At 34.2% G+C, this 19,273-nt stretch overlaps 1 protein-coding gene across 7 annotated transcripts in view; it reads right to left on the bottom strand.

The window, feature by feature from the left end:
• Positions 1-19,273, bottom strand: part of LOC130678584 (tyrosine-protein phosphatase Lar) — a 297,465-nt gene that overhangs the window by 7,421 nt on the left and 270,771 nt on the right. For 4 of the 7 annotated variants that reach the window (XM_057485894.1, XM_057485893.1, XM_057485895.1 and 1 more), the window contains 10 exons: positions 18,949-19,049; positions 18,212-18,541; positions 17,963-18,113; positions 16,465-16,761; positions 5,752-5,891; positions 4,994-5,196; positions 4,732-4,898; positions 3,280-4,640; positions 2,984-3,210; positions 1,053-2,859 (listed from right to left, as the gene is read on the bottom strand). In XM_057485894.1, the coding sequence (XP_057341877.1) occupies positions 1,053-2,859; positions 2,984-3,210; positions 3,280-4,640; positions 4,732-4,898; positions 4,994-5,196; positions 5,752-5,891; positions 16,465-16,761; positions 17,963-18,113; positions 18,212-18,541; positions 18,949-19,049 (4,784 nt within the window). The remainder of the gene's footprint in view (positions 1-1,052; positions 2,860-2,983; positions 3,211-3,279; positions 4,641-4,731; positions 4,899-4,993; positions 5,197-5,751; positions 5,892-16,464; positions 16,762-17,962; positions 18,114-18,211; positions 18,542-18,948; positions 19,050-19,273) is intronic. The other 3 variants (XM_057485899.1, XM_057485900.1, XM_057485896.1) reach the window with 2 other exon arrangements.

Here is a 19,273-nt window from a genome sequence, read left to right as displayed (position 1 = left end):
CAATGTCAGCGGTCAGTCAGAAACAAATTAATTCAAGACCGACTATTAGTGTAAGCGTAAATTGTCATTTGCAATTTATAATTAAGCAGAAACTATAAATACTATTTATTATTGACACTAATTTTTATAAAACTTAATCACAGTCAAAACTGTCATTTGCGTAAATAAAATTAATCGTCTAAAATTACTATTAAAAAAATGACAAGTATCAGAGTTTAAATTGCGAAAGCTCTCAGTCCGCAGGCAGAATAGTATATTACACACCTAGGGCAGTAATGTAAGAAATGTCTCAGATCACATGTAATCTGAGGCTTTCTTATTTACTTCCCAAGATGTGTATACTATTTTTCTCCTCGACGGAGGCTTCGCCTTGGCCAACAATTACACGTGATCTGAGACATTTCTTACTTTACTGCCCTAGGTGTGTAATATACTATTTTTTGTTCCCCAGGGACGAAACGAGTTTGTTTCTGCCCGCTGACTGAAAGCATTTGCAATTTACGCGTTTCCTAATATTAATTTGCGGCATAGGACTGAAATTAGTTTGTTACGACTGGCGCAGAGACACTGAAACTTTCGATGCTGGTGTCATGAAATAGTCTATTACACACCTAGAGAGGAAAGTAGGACATTCCACGCGTGTATAATTGCCTACCCAAGGGTCGCAAACACGCGGATTGGGACGTCCTACTTTTCTTCGAGGTGTGTATACAGTTTTTTTTTAGATCTGCACTTGAAAGTTTGAATTATTGTCTCTATTTGAGGGAAGAATGGCGCATGCGCTAATTTTTATCATTTGTTATCTCGTAAAAGAAAAAAACGACTTTCCTCTAAACTGGGCAAGAATTTACGCTTTCAGTGCAGGTATCGTAAAAATTATTAATTGATTCGAAATTAATTTTTAAAATAAAAAGTCATTAAAAATAAATTTAAATATTTTTTTACGCGGGAATAAATTTCGAAGCAGTAAAATCGCATTTTTTCTCAACCGATTTGAAGAAAATTACGGACTATAAATAAATTATTAGAACTAATGAATAAAAAAAAATTACCTCAGTTTGAACCATAGCAGGACGTTGCGTACGTAATATTCTAACTGTCTGGAAGATATCAACAACTCCTTCATACTGCATACGCTCCAAAACAATACTCAGCGTAATGAAAACACCAGTTCTACCAACACCCGCACTACAGTGGACCGTAATAGGGCCATCCTGGCCAAATTGTTCTTTTGTTTTATGCACCTGTCCAATGAAGTCAATGAACCCGTCGCCGGACTTAGGCACGCCCTGCTCCGGCCAGTCGATGAACTGGAACTGCCGCACCGTGCGACTGGCGCCATCTCGTGCGTCGGTGACCTTAAACTCCCTGAGTATATACTGCGGCATATTGTACTCGGCGATCGGGTCGACCACGAAGCACTGATACCTGATAGAGCGGTCTGACGGCCAGTACTGGTGGCACTTTTCACGGCCCATTTCCTTCAGCTTCGTCAGCATCACGACGATCGTCGAGTTGTGCTCCCAGAGCATGCGCCAGAAATCGTCGGTGGTTTCATTAAGCGGCCCTTGAGTCGCGATGTAAGCACAGCGGTAACGATAACCATCGATGAAACTCGCATTTATGTAATCCGATCCTTCAATGCTACGTTGCGGCTGCAAACAAACTCGCGTACACTCATAAGGCAGAATATGAACCAACCGATTTTTGTGTTTATTACAGGGCAAGTTCGCGGATATGAATCGCGTCGAGTCGGCTTTTATGTTAGAAAGTTTTTTGAATTCAAGTTCCATTCCCGTTATGTTGTCCAGTTCGGTCTGCATAAGTTTCTGTATGTGCGAGTGCAAATTACGTGCCGGCACTTCTGTGAACCCGCAAATCACCGCCTCGAATAACGCGTCATGTATAAATATATACTGGTCTTCTGTTTGTACCATATAATTACGTTGGGCGCGTAAACAAGTGACATGTCCGTAAATGTCTATCATTTTTTCGTGTTTTATGCGTTCGAGCATCGAGTCTATTACAATGAAACAACCAGTTCTGCCGACACCAGCGCTGCAGTGGACAACGAGCGGACCAGAATCAGGTACATTGAGCGTTTTTACCCGACGTAAAAACTGTAAAAATGGCGCCGGATGTTCCGGTACGCCGTGATCTGGCCAGGCGGTGAACTGCAGCTGCTTTATTTCCCTCCGGTCTGTGTAACCCGTGCGACAAACTTGGAATGTCCTGATGCAATAAGTCGCCAATTCTTGTACGTCACTTATTGTAACGGTCATTTGCCCGTAAGTTTCAGCGCCACGGGTCGGCCAGTACTGGTCGCACTTAATGCGCGTGCGCTCTTCGAGTTTGGTCATCATCACAATAGTGCTAGTGCGCAGTTCCCAGCACATGCGCCAGAAATCGGCGAAAGTTTCTTGCAAGGGTCCTTGGGTGGCCACATACGCGTTCTGCTTTCGATATCCGTCGCAGTAGTTGGCATTGATGTAATCAGATCCTGGTATTCCGTCGATTGTTTGGAGAATCACACGCGAATGGTCATACGCAATGACATTTGCGTAGCGATTTTTCGATGTATTGACTTCCATATTGGAATGGTCCCACGTAAACTGCTGGCCCGGTTCAATCGACTCGTACTCTTGGCTGAATTTTAGGTTATCGTTTGCCTTCAGCCTCTCGATGTGATTCCCGAGCTCACTGATGGGTATCGGCGGGTGCGATATCATTCCGGGTGTCTGGAAATTCAGACGACGCATCTCAACGGGATCTGACGGCGCGTGGTTTGAACTTATGTCCGCGGCCATCAGAGGCCTCGTCACTGCTGCTTGATCGGGCGCTTTGCACGGCTGTCTGCGTCTAGTTGAATGCCAAAATTTATAAATAATATTATTAATAGTATGATTGTATATTTATTACCGACTAATATTTACACTAATTGCTGACACTAAAAGACCAGGCTCTTAATGAAGCTAATACTTACTTCCTGACTACGAACAGCAAGACGATGCAAATGCTGACCATTAAGGCGGCTATCACTGGGCCAATTACCCAAACCATTCCCGGTTCCTGTCCGCTGTTTGTTACCGACACTTCGGGGTTTCCGTCGGGCGGGTTGTCGGGGTTTGGTCGGCTCGGTGGATCCCCGGGCGGCACTTCTCGCATGTCGAGTGATAAATATTCCGAAAAGGGTGATGACGTATAAAGATGCTGGATAATTAAAAAAAAATAAAGGCATTAATTAGGCTGAAAATTTATCAACGGTCGATAAAAAATTACCTTTTTGGGAGTATCGACAATCGCGCGTACAAAAATTCTATATCGTTTAGTAAGATCTAGCTTTTTATTGACATAACCTTCGTAATCATCCCCGCTGCCCAGTTGAAAAGTGTACGGAATAGTTCTGTGAGAAAATTTAGCGGCGATGTAGGGGGCGTTTTCTGGATCTTGTTTTGCATTTTTCCCGGTAATCATGTCCTCGGTAAATTCGTCGGGCTGTTTGTGCGCAGTCGCCTTGTCCTCAGGCACAACGATCAAATAATAATAAGCTATTGGTCCGTATTCCTCAGAAGCCTGAGGCAAAATAACGTGAATCTCCTCTTTCTTGACGACCCCATAGAAGTCAGGCTTGACCATGGGCTTAGGCGCGGCCATTTGCGTGGTCACTGTGATCTTAGCCGGCGGTTTGTACGACCCGTCAGTGGGAATTGCGCTGACGTTGACGTTGTAAGTGGTAAATGGCTGCAACTCGTCGATCGTCGTAGTGGTCGCGGTCGCGTCAAGACGTATCGTTCTGCGAGGCACTATTTGGGTTTGGGTGATTCCTTGGGAATCGACAAATTCTTTTATTGCATCGAAGGATACTTTGTAGCCCGTAGGATTCAGTCTTATCGGCGGAGTCCAGGAGAGAGTCATCGAGTGCGTCGAGGTATCAGACGCGCGTAAGTTTAGCGGGACGTCTTCAGGTTTTACTTTAACGGTGACTTTTTGACTGAGACGACCCAAAATATCGTTTTTGTATCGCGCAGCAACAGCGATCGCGTAGGCAGTGTCACGCTCCAGGTTTTCGAGGTCCGCGGACTCGGTCATGCCGATAAATTTCTGCTTCCACTGGTCCAAGTCCTCGACCGCTGTCATCGTGTAGAATATTTTGTAGCCTATTATTTTGTCGCGGTTGGGCACGGGCTCCCACCAAACTTCTACGTTTGATTCAGAGGTCGCTACTGCATTAACGTATAGGGGCGCGCGTCCGATGTCTTTCTCGGTAACTATCGTTATTTTTTCCGAGTACGGTCCCGCGCCGCGAACTGTGTGCGCACGCACGTGGAACACATATTCCGTTGCCTCTTCGAGGTTCGTGAACACAGCGCGTTCCTGTGTGGTGTTACGCGCCTCGATCGTGCTGTGGTCATTTTTCTTGTGGAACTCGACGTCGTAGCGGATTATCTGCCCGTTTCGATGGCGTCGCGCGGGTTCGCTCCATTTTACGCACACGGTGTCTTGGGTCTGGAATGTGTAGGTGAGATTCGTCGGCGGACCTGACGGTTCACCTTCGGGACTCTCCCAGTAACGTACAGTTTCTTGGCCAATTCCGTTTTGATTCTCACCAGCGATACGAAATTCATAATGAACTCCACGTTCTGAAACATTTTTAAAAAATGATTAAATATCTCGTCATTGCTGTCTACAGCCCGAAAATGGCGACATCTAATCAATAGATAGATAACTTACCGACATCTTTAATTTTGAATGTAAACTGATTAATATCTTTTATAAATTCTTCTTTCAATGTTTGATTTTTAATTCCGTATTTAACCCGGTAACCCGTTAATTGTCCAGCTGGTTCACTTGGTTTCGCCCACTCCAGCTCGAGGACTATTGGATCTTGATTGATTACCCTGAGAATAAACGAAAAATAATCATCAGTAATTATTGTTCGAAATTTAAATCTTGTTCAGTAACATCATTTATTATTAATCATTTTGTTAAGTACTTGACGTTGACTTGTGGCCTATTTGGCACACCACCAGGAGTCTTAACGTGCACAGGAGGCGACCGGTCCCCGTCCCCTTTTCGCGTCAGAGCAGCCACTTGGACATAATACTTTGTATCCGGTTGTAAATCCGTGACGTTGATTGCCAAGACACCGTCCTCGTGGACATCTCGGCGTATTGGTTCATTCAGCAAATCCTTACCCTTCAAAAATAATTAATGAGCAATTGTTTTTTTCAAATTATCAACTTATTGATTGAAGAAATGTCTTCAAATCTTTAATTAAAATTAAGTAATTAAATTAGAGATCGGTTTTTATTTAGTGACTTTGGTGACTCTGATCTAGTTCCAATTTTTCAACTCAAAATGGCTCACAAATTCAAAATGGCGAGTCCAGTATAATGCACATTCCAAAACGTGCTGCATGCAAAGCGCAAAGTTGGCGCGAAATTTAAAATTTCAAAATTATTCAAGGGAATTTTGATGAAAATATTCATACAAATTATTTGAATTTGAATTGTTAATTTAGGTGGCGAAATTACACTGCCGCAACATTAATCTACACAAAGTGCATCGCGTTTCGGAATATGCCCATAGTCAAAATGAATTCAAAATGCCGGAGTCACTGTTGCCAACTTTGAATCATAAAAACCATCAGATCAATTTAGCAGAAATATTGGACGCGTGTAATATGATTTCGAGGGTTATGTAGAATGCCGGATATTAACTGTTTTAAATGAATACAACAGTAAACAATACCTCTTCTCTAACTTCTTGTACATGAACATGATAGCCTCTGATAACGCCATTTTGGTCATTAATTCGCGGTGGTTTCCATTCAACTCTAATTGTCGTTGAATTCAAAGCTGTTGCTGTGACGTCCTGGGGATTTCCTGGCACTGTAACGCAACTCAATATTAATTTGTGTTTATTCAGTTACCATTTGTTAACATACACTCAATTATACAACTATACATGCTTATTCATTCAAATTCATTCATTAAACGTCAAAAATAATTAAACAAATAAAATAACAAATTAATAATATTTTATTATAAATTAATTTATGATCTGGAACTCAATAAAAATTCCTACCTAAAAAAAAAATAAAAAATTAATATAAAATACAAATAAAAATAAATAATAATCAGTAATAAATAAAAAATATAATTTCTGAAAAAAAATAAAAAGTTAATTTTTTTTTTTTTAACTGAAATAAAAATTCAAAAAAATAAAAGTAAAACCCGTGAGCATTCATTGGCCATAAAAAAATAATCGCAGTCATTCTTAAAATTATAAAATATTATTTAACAATAATAATAAACTCCTGTCACTAAATAACCCCCCATTTGAATACCAATAATTTGTCATTAACAAAAACTCAACAGATTATTATTATTTCCATGAATATTTTAAAATGAAAATAATTTATCTCTTACTTCTTAAAACATTTTTTATCTATTACGAAAACAAAAAAAAATTTACGTTATTAATATGTCATAATTTATATAATAATAATAAACAATTAGCAATAATATATGATGTAAATATATTATTTATAAAATGAAAATGGACGATTGTCTCACCGACGGCAGTAATGGAGAGTCCATGATGAGAATTAAAGTAGTAATAATAATAATAATAATAAATATATTACATAAAGTATTTAAATCTACAGGACAGTGAATAATTAATTAAATAATAATGTGCGTCAAACATCGCAAAGCTGTGCAATGACAAATTTGTGCTCCACTGAATTCTTTTTGTTCCTTTTTTAAATGAACGTGGTCTATATACTTCACATGCTCGCTAGTTTATAATTTATTTATAAATTCGAATAATACATACATATATATGTATATATTATAGTTAAAGATTTATGGATAATTCTGGGAAATAAAAAATTAAACCCCGTCATGGACAATCCAGTATCCGACGTGATTAATAATAATTAATAACTGCACCGTTAATTTACATAAATAATAAACGATTTAATAATAAATATTAATAATAATAATAGTAAAAAAAATCAGCACTGCCACTGCCTACCTACGTCGCGAGCAATAATATAAATATTTATAAAAACACAGCTACTACAAATTCTGCATTTACTTAACAAAATAAATAATTAGTTAACTTTTTTTAATTAAGAGGTAGGAAATAATAATTAATTAGCAACAAAACTGCATAAGTGGCGACAGACAAGTGGGTTAAATAATAATAAATTAGGAATTTTTGCGGTATATTTATATGTATATATGTATATATATATATATAATTTTTTACAACACAGATGGATGGCAATAGACTTTGATGGCTAGCCAAAATAAAAGTAACTGGTAATAATTATAAATAAATGTAATTTAAATTCAGGCGAAATTAAAAATAATATATCGCGAGCTTGAGCGTTACAGTGGCTGAACTTGGTTGTTATGTTGGTTTTCTCAAGTTTTGAGTCAGCGTACGATAAAAATTCGTTTGTCCTAGCGCACGGGACGCACATACTTTAATTACGCTCAAAAAAAAAACGACGGTAAAAAAATTTTGATACTGAAGTCAGCCGATGTTGAATAAGTTTTGAATTTTTTTAAAAAGCGATAAATTATTATAAAAAAAATTTGAAAAAATGCACCTGTAGCTTTTTTAATTTTATACATGTGCATATTTTTAGTTTTTTTTTTTGTAATTTGTTTGCTAAAAAAAAAAATCCGAAAATTACTAATTGTCTGCTAACTTCAGGATCATAAAAAATTTGTGAGTGTGAATTTAGCAGATATCAGATAAATTTAAAATTATAAATAAATCGAGTAAATAATTAATAAAATAAAATTTGAAAAAAATGCGCGAAAAAAATTTTAAAATTAATAAGTGCATTTTTTTCAAATTTAATTTTTTAAATTATTTACTTTGTTTATTTATAATTTTAAATTTGTCTGATGTCTGATACATTCACACTCATAAAAATTTTGATACTGAAGTCAGCCGACTTACAATAAGTTTTGAATTTTTTTAAAAAACGATAAATTATAAAAAAAAAATTTGAAAAAATGCATCTGTAGCTTTCATTATTTTTTACATGTGCATATTTTTTTTTTTTTTTTGTAATTTATTTGTCGGAAAAAAATCCGAAAGGTTTTAATTGTCTGACTTCAGGATCATGGAAATTCGCGGAGTGAACGCGGGTTAAATCTGGAGTGAGCTCGGAGTGGACTTTTTTTCATTTAATCCCTTTGGAGTAAAATTCAATTCCCAGGGAGATTATTTTTAAATCGAAACTCCAGGTCGGAGTAAATGCGGATTTAAATAAAATTCAGATCACGAAATCACTCCGCTGGAAAAAATTCCTTATTTACTCTCATGCGGAGTAATTTCTTTCAAACTCCAGACTTTTTTTGAAACCCGTCATCACTCCGAATTCACTCCGAATTTTTTCCAGTGCAACAACAACATAAACAAAAAAAATGGGTAATTAATGAATTAATTAGTAAGGGAATTATATTAATATATAAATAGGAATTATTTTAAGAGAATTTCGATGAATTTCAATGGTTGAATGGATACTCACATTTTAGCTCTGCGCCCCCATAAAAGTCGCCAAAAAAAGTGGGAAAAAAACTCATAAAAATTTGTAACAATTTTCTCACGTTATTTTTAAAAATATACGTTTAGTTTAGTTAAGTTCTATTAATTATTATTATTAATTAAAATACTTTGTGATTGTTGTTTGGGGTAGCATCTACTCGACTTATGAACACATACGACCAATTAATTATTATTATATTAGTAATGAGCTCATTCATACGCATGCTAATGGGTCCTCGTGGTCCGGACATCCAGGCTTCTTAACTCCGTACTCATTCATGCTCTGGCCAAGTATCCTAGTTTACTCATCCTCACATGGACACAAAATGACAACGCCGAGGCACAGAAAATTATAGTGATAGTAATATTTTTTTTTTTTTAAATTATAATTCAAAAAAAATTGTCATTATATTTATTTATTATTATTATTAAATAACGGTCTGTTCGGTCCTCTCTCACGCGGATGCTTGCAGAGAGGCGGGAGACGTGAGAATATTTTTTTTTTTTTTTAAATATTTATCATTTTTTTTATGCATGCACAGACACTACTCAAAATAGATATATGAAAATTACTAAAGGCTCATATTTATATATCTGTTATTTAAAAATTTTTTTTAGCCCAAAAAAAAAAAATATAAATATGACTTATTTACTTAAAAATAACAGATATATCAAAGGAAAACCTATTATGCTTACATAAATAAAATAAAAAAGGGAGTTAATATACAAAGGAAGGGTTCAAAAATATTTATAAGGAAAAAAAATAATTTTCCAATTTAACGCACGTCCATTACGGCGTTCGCGGTAAAGTGAGTACGGAATAATTTATCAACAGATAAATTTGTACTGTTCACTGAAAAGACATTTAAGGACAGGAAAACGTTGGGCGAGCTCCATTCTTATATATTTATTTTTAACCACCTTATTTTTTTTTTTTTAAACCGCGAGGGATTTGTTCGCACCCCCTCTCATTCCATACCACCCACTCCATACCAGTCCTCAAAAAGTGTAACAAAAAAAAACATATATATAATTTAGTTTAACGTCTGTACATCGCGATGGCTAGCATCATCTACAAACCCACATTATCTTAAATATGTATAATATATATATACCATCTGAGTAATTATTAAATTGCGTCTAAATAAATAATTAAATCGGGCAGACAGTACCATGCTTGTACCAGGACCTTATTGTAACAAATTGTAACAAAAAAAAAAAAATAATAATCACAATCCGAAGCCGCAGCCCTCGGGGATGTTATTTTGCAGCTACTAAAACCTGGCAAACTTTTACAGTACCTCATAATCATAATAATACAATTAAATAAAGACAATAATTAATTAATTAATAAATGAAATAAATAATTTACTCTATCGCGCAAGACGGTGATAAATACAGATGCGCAATCGCTCGTCAACACTGTTTTATATAATATATATATAATAAATATGTATCCATAATCAAAATCCAAAATAAAAAAAAATAATAAGTGCACAAGATATATAAGTGTGTGAAAAATAGGCATTTATATATAAATATATAAATATAATAATGACAATACGTACGATCGACTTAGAACATTGTATATATGTATGTTGATAAACTTACAGACACATGATGAAATAATAATCGGTCGTGTCCCATGCATAGAGCGTGTATGCCAACAAACGACCTTAGTACAAAATATTACATTCCAACCAATTTTTGTGATATAATATATAATGTGTTAATTTTAATTAATTAATTAATATATTATATGTGATATAAGTAAAGCTTTAATATAAGTGGTCTTTATTACAATGGAAAGTGAAAAAAAAATTTCGTCCAAGGTGCGAGTGCACGGAGAAAAATGCGCGTAAAATGTAAGAATTTTTTGAGCGCGAATGTAGCAGACGTCAGATAAATTTTTAATTGTTAATAAATAGAGCAAATAATTAATGAAGTGAAATTTAAAAAAATGTGCGTTTAGAAAATTTTGAAATTAATGTGCATTTTTTTTATAAATTACTTGTGGAATTATTCATTTTATTTATTTATGGTTTCAAAATTGACGGATGTCGGCTACATTCTGACTCGTGAATTTTCGTTATGCTGTCGGCGAAACCGAACAGGAAGTTGAGGCGCCAAAAAATTGCTATGCTGCATTACAAAAAATGTCATACACTTGGAACTTATTGATTTATTGTAATGAAAATTGTCTTTGTATATTAGGAATCAGTCGAGAATGAAACGGTCCTGAAGTGAGCAGAGTACAAATTGTCGGATTTTTTTTTTCGACAAATAAATTACAAAAAAAAAAAACTAAAAATATACACATGTAGAAAATTTAGTGAACTATAGGTGCAATTTTTCAAAATATTTTTTTTTTTATAATTAATCGTTTTTTAAAAAAATTCAAAAACGTAGAATAAAAATTTTTATGATTCTGCAGTAAGCCGACGTCTAACCTTACGATTTTGTACAATCAAATAAATTATAGAAAAAAAAATATTTTGAAAAAATGCACTTGTAGGTCTTTCAATTTTCTACATGTGCATTTTTTCCTTTTTGTTTTTTTTCGTTATTGATTCGCTGAAAAAAGAATCCGAAAGTTTTTAATTATCTGCTGACTTCAGAATCATGAAATTTTTAGCTGCTCTCATAAATAAATACACCAGAGTCACATAAGTCTCATAAATATTTTGGCGGCTCAACTTCCGATTTAAAATTTCGTCGTCAGTAAAAATTCGTCCATTTTTCCTTTCATTTTCCTCCGTGATTAAAAAAAACTAAAAAAATAAATTTAATTTTTTTTTATTATTATTATTAATAAAAAGATGGCCTATAAAAATACCACCGGTCCTCTTGTCATGGACAATAGCTCAGCAATTCCTCTTGAGTGATAATAGATTTACGATAATTGTTAAATAATATTAACAGTAATAGACGTTGGTAACAGTAACAAGTACTGTCGCAATCGATTGTATTGGTATTCAAATGTACCTATAGTAATCACATCACGTATATTTCTTTTATTTAGTTATTCAAATAAATATAAATTCATATTTTATTTTTATTTTATATTCACATTTTATTTTCCCCCAATTTTTTATTTATCGAACCCGCGTTCTAGTGATAAATTAATATATCGCCCTTGATATCGCTTTTTTTTCTGAGATATATTTTTCGTTTTATCTCCACTCACTCACTCATTCATACATTTAACATTTCATAAATAAGTCTCGTGTTTCTATATAAATATATAAATATTATCTATCACGAGATTTATTTTACTAAATGTTAAATATTATCACTGATACATTAGGGTGCTTTAAAAAGGGTGCTTTCGGTGCTGTAGGTGCTCGACACGTCAAAAACTTGTGCTTCTAATCCGTGAAAAATTTATATATATATATATTTGAAGCTACATATGTACAAGCATCATTTGTTTGTAAGCCGACGCGGGTAAAAATAAATGATTATTAAATTCCGCGGGTATAATTGAGACGAACTATTCAAGTGAAACCTCGTCCGGCTGGTGAATGGGTTTTCATTGGCCAGCAGGATTGAATTTATATATATGTATATACATTATACAGACAAATATTGCTTGTACATGTGGCATTGAACTGTGCATTGCCGCCCGTGCCACCCAACAGTGATTGAAGTGAGCGTACGCAATATTGCGGTATTAATTTGGTGCTTCACAAAGTGCCAGTACATATATAGATATAGATATAGGCATATACATATATCTAAATGTATATATGTACTCTATAGACGGTGCTTCCAGTGCTTTATTATTTTAGCTTTTAACTCATATTATTTTTTTTTCTCAATTATCCTCTACTTCCCTCCAGTTCTCTCTCTCGCTCCCTGGGTCTCTCACTCGCTCACCGCCGAGTCTGCAGAGGATTCGGATTTTTAAAAAGGGAATTTACCCATCGGTATTCAAATAAATACAAGACGTAAACAACAACGCGGTAATGAGAGTTGGATAAGAGGATTTCAAGTTCATCCTTTATTTTATTAATGTTTTGTTTTTAATTTTTTTTTTTTTTTTTTTTATTATTGGGAGAGTGTGGGATCGATATTTCGGGTGGTTGATTTATCAAGTGTGTAAAAAAAAATAATTGATCCACATGCGGTTGGATCCCGAGGATGGGAGGAGAAATAAAAATTCCCATGCATCGGCATGCCATTCATTGGATTTTTAATAAATTAATGATGATATTTTTTGTTTGAAATGATAAATAATATATATGTTAATATAGGGAGAGACCGGCAGACTCGGCTCATATGAGAGCTGGGATAGTTTTGGTTTATGATGATATCGAAAGTGTGTCGCGGATCGGAGGTCAATCGTCGCGATGATGAGAGAGCTCGATTGAGGGCTGTCAGGGTGCTGGTGACAGTGAAAGTGGTGGTGGTGGTGGTGGTAGTGGTGGTGATGGTGACCGTAGGATTTAAAAACAAACGTAATTGCATGCACTAACATGTGCAAACGATAAAACTAAAGTCTTTTTTTTGGTTACTAAAGACAGCAGAGCCTTATCAGAGATGTAGAAATGTGTTATTAATATTTTAATAATAATAATAATAATAATAAATAGATAGAGAAAAATAATTGAGTATGAAAGTCACATTCACGTGTAATGAATTGAATTTAGTCAATTGTGATAAATGATTGACAGTGTTATTTGTTGAATATTCAATTATATTAAGTGATTGTGTTGACAATTGTTGGGATTTATATTTTGTGTGCAAAGAATATATATAAATATATATATACTTTATTTGCCGTGTTATTGTCATTTTATGTACCACAGTGTATTTATTTTCCTTGCTCTTTCGGAGTGGGAAAATCAATTTTTTTTACTAATTATCTTTCGGTAATCGTTTGAAAATTTAATTGAGAGTATTGATTGTTATGACTTATTTTTTTTATTAGTAATCATGATGGGAATAAATAAAAAATTGTTGATTGTTAGAGATAATTAATTATTGAATTTTAATTAGAAAAAGTTAATACGGTAATTAGATAAATCGATATTTGGTTTTTATTGGAAATTACAAAGAGACAGTAATTTTTTTGAGTGTTTTATCATTTCTATTTTTCTTTATAAAAAATTTGCCATTTTTTTGAGTCTCTGACGAATCTAAAGTACGGCAAGTTACCGTAATTTGAAGCTTTTTTACCGCAATAACGTTTACTTTTTTATTGTTACAGTGCAATACTTCATCTTACGGTAAAATACCGAAGGCAGGCCGCAATTTTATGGTAAACTACCGTTCTCTTACTGTAAATTTACGGTAAAGAGACCGCAATTTTGCCATAAAATACCGCGCGTTTTCCCCCAATGCCGTATTTTTCCGAAAATTGCGGTATTTTACCGAAAAATGCCGCAGTTTACAGTAATGCACGGGAATTTACGGTATTGTGTGGAATTTGTCCGTAAGCAAAGTATGCATGTTCATGTTTACAGTTTTTATAGTTAAATATTTCTCTATACAGTAAAATACTGAAGGCTTGTTACAATTGTACGGTAAATTCCTGTTTTTTTATTGCAAATTTACGGTAAAGAGTCCGCAATTTTGTCATAAAATACCGCGCGTTTATCGCCAATGCCGTATTTTTCCGAAAATTGCGGCATTTTACCGTAAAATGCCGCAACTTACAGTAATGCGCGGAAATTTACGGTATTGTGTGGAATTTTTACCGTAAGCAAAGTATGCAAGTATATGTTTACAATTTTTACAGTACAATATTTCACTGTAGGTAAAATACCGACGGCTTGTCGTAATTTTACGGTAAATTTCTGTTCTCTTACTGCAAATTTACGTAAGAAATACTGTACTTTTGCCGTAAATCACTGCAGAATACTGTATTTTTTCATAAATTACGGTATTTTACTGTAAAATATCATAATTCTTTTGAATATCGTAAATTACGGTAATTGCCAGGGCTCGCATTTGAAAAAAATTTTTAATATCAATCATGAGGACTAATAGAAAAAATTAAAAAAAATCTCAGAGTTGAATATAATATTTGAGTAAAATTATTAATAGGAATTTAAAATTTAAAATAAAATGATTTTCCGACTCCGAAAAAGAAAAATGTATAAGTGAGTAGATGTTTGTTTACTGAAATATCTGAGAGATAAATATATAACTAAATATAAAAAGTGTGTAAATAAAAGAGGTGTGTTAAATAAATAAAATGAAATCTTAAGTACTAGCTGTATATGATAACCTGGGCACATCCTCCTGCAAATGCTTTAGGAAAAGATAAAAAAAACACGTGAGCATTCATTAGCGTTGTTTAAATAAAAGTAAATACGGTATTTGTTTTGTTGTTAATTCTAATTTTAATTAACGGTTCAAATTAACAAACAAAATAATAGTGTAAATAATAATAATAATAAGGACGCCGGCACGAACACTAAGAGAGATAATGCTCTATGAGCCACCTGCAAAAATTGTTAACAAACAGGTCTCTCTTTTGGCGGATAAAAGAAAATTAATTATTATGATTAATAATATTAATTGTTATTAAATATATAATGTTTATTAAATGTATCAGCATCTGTAAAATAATCCGTGGCTCTCTCGTTCGAACCTGTAAAAAAAATCTGGATGCATACCGCAGGGACGAGGCTGCAAAAATTTATTTTAAAAATAATAATAATATAAATTTAAAATAATTAAATAAAAGTCCCGGATCCTCGTCCTCGTGGTTTTTCATTACAACGCAAGCATTCCAACTCAAAAAAATTATAATTAATAATAAGTTACCGTTCTTTTAAATCCAAGGAACGAAGTTTTCATTTTAATCATAACCTCGTTCCCGTGGTTTATATTAATTACGCGTTTGCATTCCAAAAATATAAAATCCAGCCAAAATATTAGGCCGGGTTATTTTTTAACCCGACAACAAATTCGGGATTAATATTGCGTGCAATAACCGACTGACCCGAATAAAACAATAATTAAATAACAAAATGAATTTTGAAAAAATTCCAATTTCAGAAGAAAAAAAAATTATTAATTATTCAAAAATCGTACGAATTTTTATTGTGTAGAATTTTTACCGCCCGCGTTCAAAGGAAACGTGAAAATAAAATAAAAGTGAAATAAATAAAAGTAGTAATAAATGTAATCAATACGAAGTTATGTTTTTTAACGTTTGAATGAATATATCAATCGAACCAGTGTAGATATTTTGTATGTCCACGGAATTTATTTTGAATTGATGAAATAAAAAAAAGTTGTGTGTGTGTATATAAGGTTATTGGAATATTGGGAATATACAGGAGAGCTGAAAAGTTGTGTAATACTTTTTTTTAAAATCATTATTAATTCAAGGTTGTCTATACATTTATATTTTTTATATTTTTCGTAAGGCCCCGAATGGATTATAATTTAATTGCGACGGTATTTACAAAAAAAACGTTATCCGAAAGCAAGATGGCGGGCTTTTATATTTTTGGCTCACTTGAGGTTACAACTTTCGCCTTTTTTTAAATATTCGTCACTCGTAATCACCAAGGAATTAATTAATTATCAAATTTTACAGTCCGACGGTTAATTTTTTCACAAAAAATATCGATTCGATCGTTAAAAAATTATAAAAATTAAGTTTCTTGTCTTAAATACGGCAGGATCACGACCACTGGCGCCATCTTACGTTTCCGAAAGGAACTAAAATGACCGCCGCGGTGTCCCCGCACCGAATTTATCACAAGAAAACTCTCAATATCTCCAAAAGTAAGCAGTAAAATAATGAAATAATTTCAAAATAATAATTCCTTGGAGATTTTCCACGAGATAAAATATTTCAGCCTCGCCAATAATAAATATTTTAAAAATAAAAAATATATTTTCGTTTCAATTGCACATGATACATACCGTCCTCATAAGTTCTCACAGTGATAGGGTAACTCGGTGGTCCGTCACCTACGCTGGTACCAGCGACAACCCAAATTCTGTAGGTGGTCCATTTTTTCAACTCGTCCAGTACAAACTCGGTGCTGTTAAGTTTGATGACCCTGGCCTCTGAATCAGAGCGCCCGGTCTCCACGACTTGAAGTTTGTAGTACGCGATCCTTCCGTTACTGCTCTCTGTCGGCGGCGGCTCCCATGACACTTTTATAGATGTCGTGCTGATGGCTCGTCCGGTGATATTCCGAGGCGGAGCCCCGGGTACTGTATAACACTCATTTGTAGGAGGGAAAAAGTAACAAACAGAATATTGTGTAGACATTAGGTACCACATTTATCGACAATCCATACCTCTGTACATATGTATCTTCGTAATTACTAAATTAATTAACAATTCATTCGTTAATTAAACCAAATTATTTGATTAGCAAAAACAATGTGGTTTAATATAATCATATAAATGGATTGGAATGTGGGACGAAAGATCATCACGTCTAACGCAAACGAAATAATAGTGATAGTAATAAATAATTAATAGTATAAATAAGTTATTAATGATAATTAATGGTAATTAATAGGTTCAAAAATCCTTAAACAGTCGAATATTACTGATTAATGCAATAATTATAAGTTATATACCCTGAGAAATATAATAATATATATATAAAAGTATCTTAAGGCTCCGTTAAGATATAAAAGAGCACTTTGAGTACATTAAAAATGTATCGAAGTAAACGAGTAAACTAAACTTAAGAACTCACTTAAATAATAGATTATCAAGAATGAAAATAGAGGTGCTCAAAATGCACACATATATCGATGCAGTGCTTAGTGCAATTTATAATAATAATAATAATATATACTTTAATAATAATAATATAATATAGATAATAAATATGTATAATAATAATAATAATTAATAATTAAATAGTAGCATCCAAAAATGGCATTATTATATTTTGCAATGCATGCAATCATTCTCACTCTCCCACACTTATCCTCGCCTCAATAGTATCAATTTAATAACCGGTAATATAAATCTATATATTTATTAATAGATTAATAAAACGCGTTACGCGAACTGCATGTATATTATATTTTTATAAAACAATAAGACTGTACGTTAGCTTACTTGCGGGAGCTTTTTCTACTAAATATTTTGTTCGTAACTTTGTTTTTCTCTAGTATCCTACCTGCTGAGCCACTACTTCGCTACTGACACCATCAGAGTATTTTATATTTTTTTTTTCATTTTTGTTAGAGGAGTATTATTTTAAAATATTTATTCTGTTTGTTTGTTTGTTTGCTTGTTTTTTTAATGCCCGCGGTGCGATAAATTTCGAGCAGACTAGACTAGAGGGTACTCTGATGATGGTAAAGTAGAAATTGTTGGATACAAACACAAGTAGTCAAGTGTGTGGCCACTCCTCGCTGCTTGAGAGTATTTGGTATCGGATTTGCTTACCGTACTGTTTGGTGCGGACTTCATACGGGACAGTTGTTGCTCCCTCGCCACGTTGGCTGCGTGCTGCCAGCCAGACGTAGTACAGAGTGTTCGGATACAACCCAGTAAGGGTGTAGTTTTCAGTAACTCCTATTCTGCGATGATGTTTCTCCTTAATTTAAACACCAAGTATAGGTTAGTTAGGATCAGTCTGCTCTGCTACTGATAAATTTATCATTTTGTTGAGGTTATTTATTGTAAGTCAAGTACCTGGGCGTAAGTGTCGTTCCAATAGAGCTCATAGCTAAGAATATTTTCGGCGCTATGAGCTGGTTTGCTCCATTGGAGCGTCACTGAGTTTTCCCCGACATCAACTACGGAAAGATTTTCCGGTTGACTTGGCACCCCTTGTTGCGTCTTTATTTGGATTGGCTGGCTCAGTGGACCAGGACCTACGCTCGTCAACGCTTGTACACGAATCGTGTACATTGTGTGGGGCGTAAGGTCAGATACAGTGGTCAGCTGGTTGTTGTCCACGACCCGGGACTGCCATGAGGCCATTGGTTGGTTTGGATCGGTTGTATAGTATACTTTGTAACCCTAATAAGAATCCAATCATTTATTTATCAGTTTCCGGGCGGCGTCTTAACCTGATCATTAATTGGAAATTTTTTTTTGCCCAAAAGTCATTGGGAATTCAAAGATCTTGATAAGATCTGCTTCCAATTTAATTTTTAAGTAAATCGGCTCAGTAGTTTTTGAATTATCGGAAAAAAACTAAAAAAAGTACTAATTTCGATGAAATTTTGTTTTTACCGTAACTCGAAAACTGTTTTATCGATTGGTACGAAAATTGCGAGGGTTCTGAGTCGTGATAAGTTCTTTCGATCGAGATGAAAATCATCAAAATCGGCCGGCCTATCACCAAGATATTCGCAACTCGTACATCCGTACGTACGGGCGCCGCGAAAAAGGTGAAATATCTAGACAAATGACTGAAAAATTACCGTGACTTGACCGTTAGGCGTTTCCGGCTCGTCCCACTGTATCACCATCGTGCTCGAGCTCAATGGACGAACTTGGACTTTACGTGGCGCTGACCCAGGTCCTAGAAAATAAATAAACACGACCATCAAATACCATCAGCGCCTACGGAATACTTATTCTTTGGAAGCTTTTTAATTTTCAAAGTCAGTAATAGAGTTAATCTAAAATATATTAATTAATTATAATAATAATAATAATAATGTACAATCTGATAGATGAATGTGTAAATAGCGAGTCACGCACTAGTGCGTAAGTGGACTTTTCATAAAATATAAAGTGAAAGAG

Source organism: Microplitis mediator, chromosome 2 (assembly GCF_029852145.1).
Source record: "Microplitis mediator isolate UGA2020A chromosome 2, iyMicMedi2.1, whole genome shotgun sequence".
NCBI lineage: Eukaryota > Metazoa > Arthropoda > Insecta > Hymenoptera > Braconidae > Microplitis > Microplitis mediator.
Note: the sequence above shows the minus strand (reverse complement) of the source record. Positions and strands in the feature narration are given on the sequence as shown.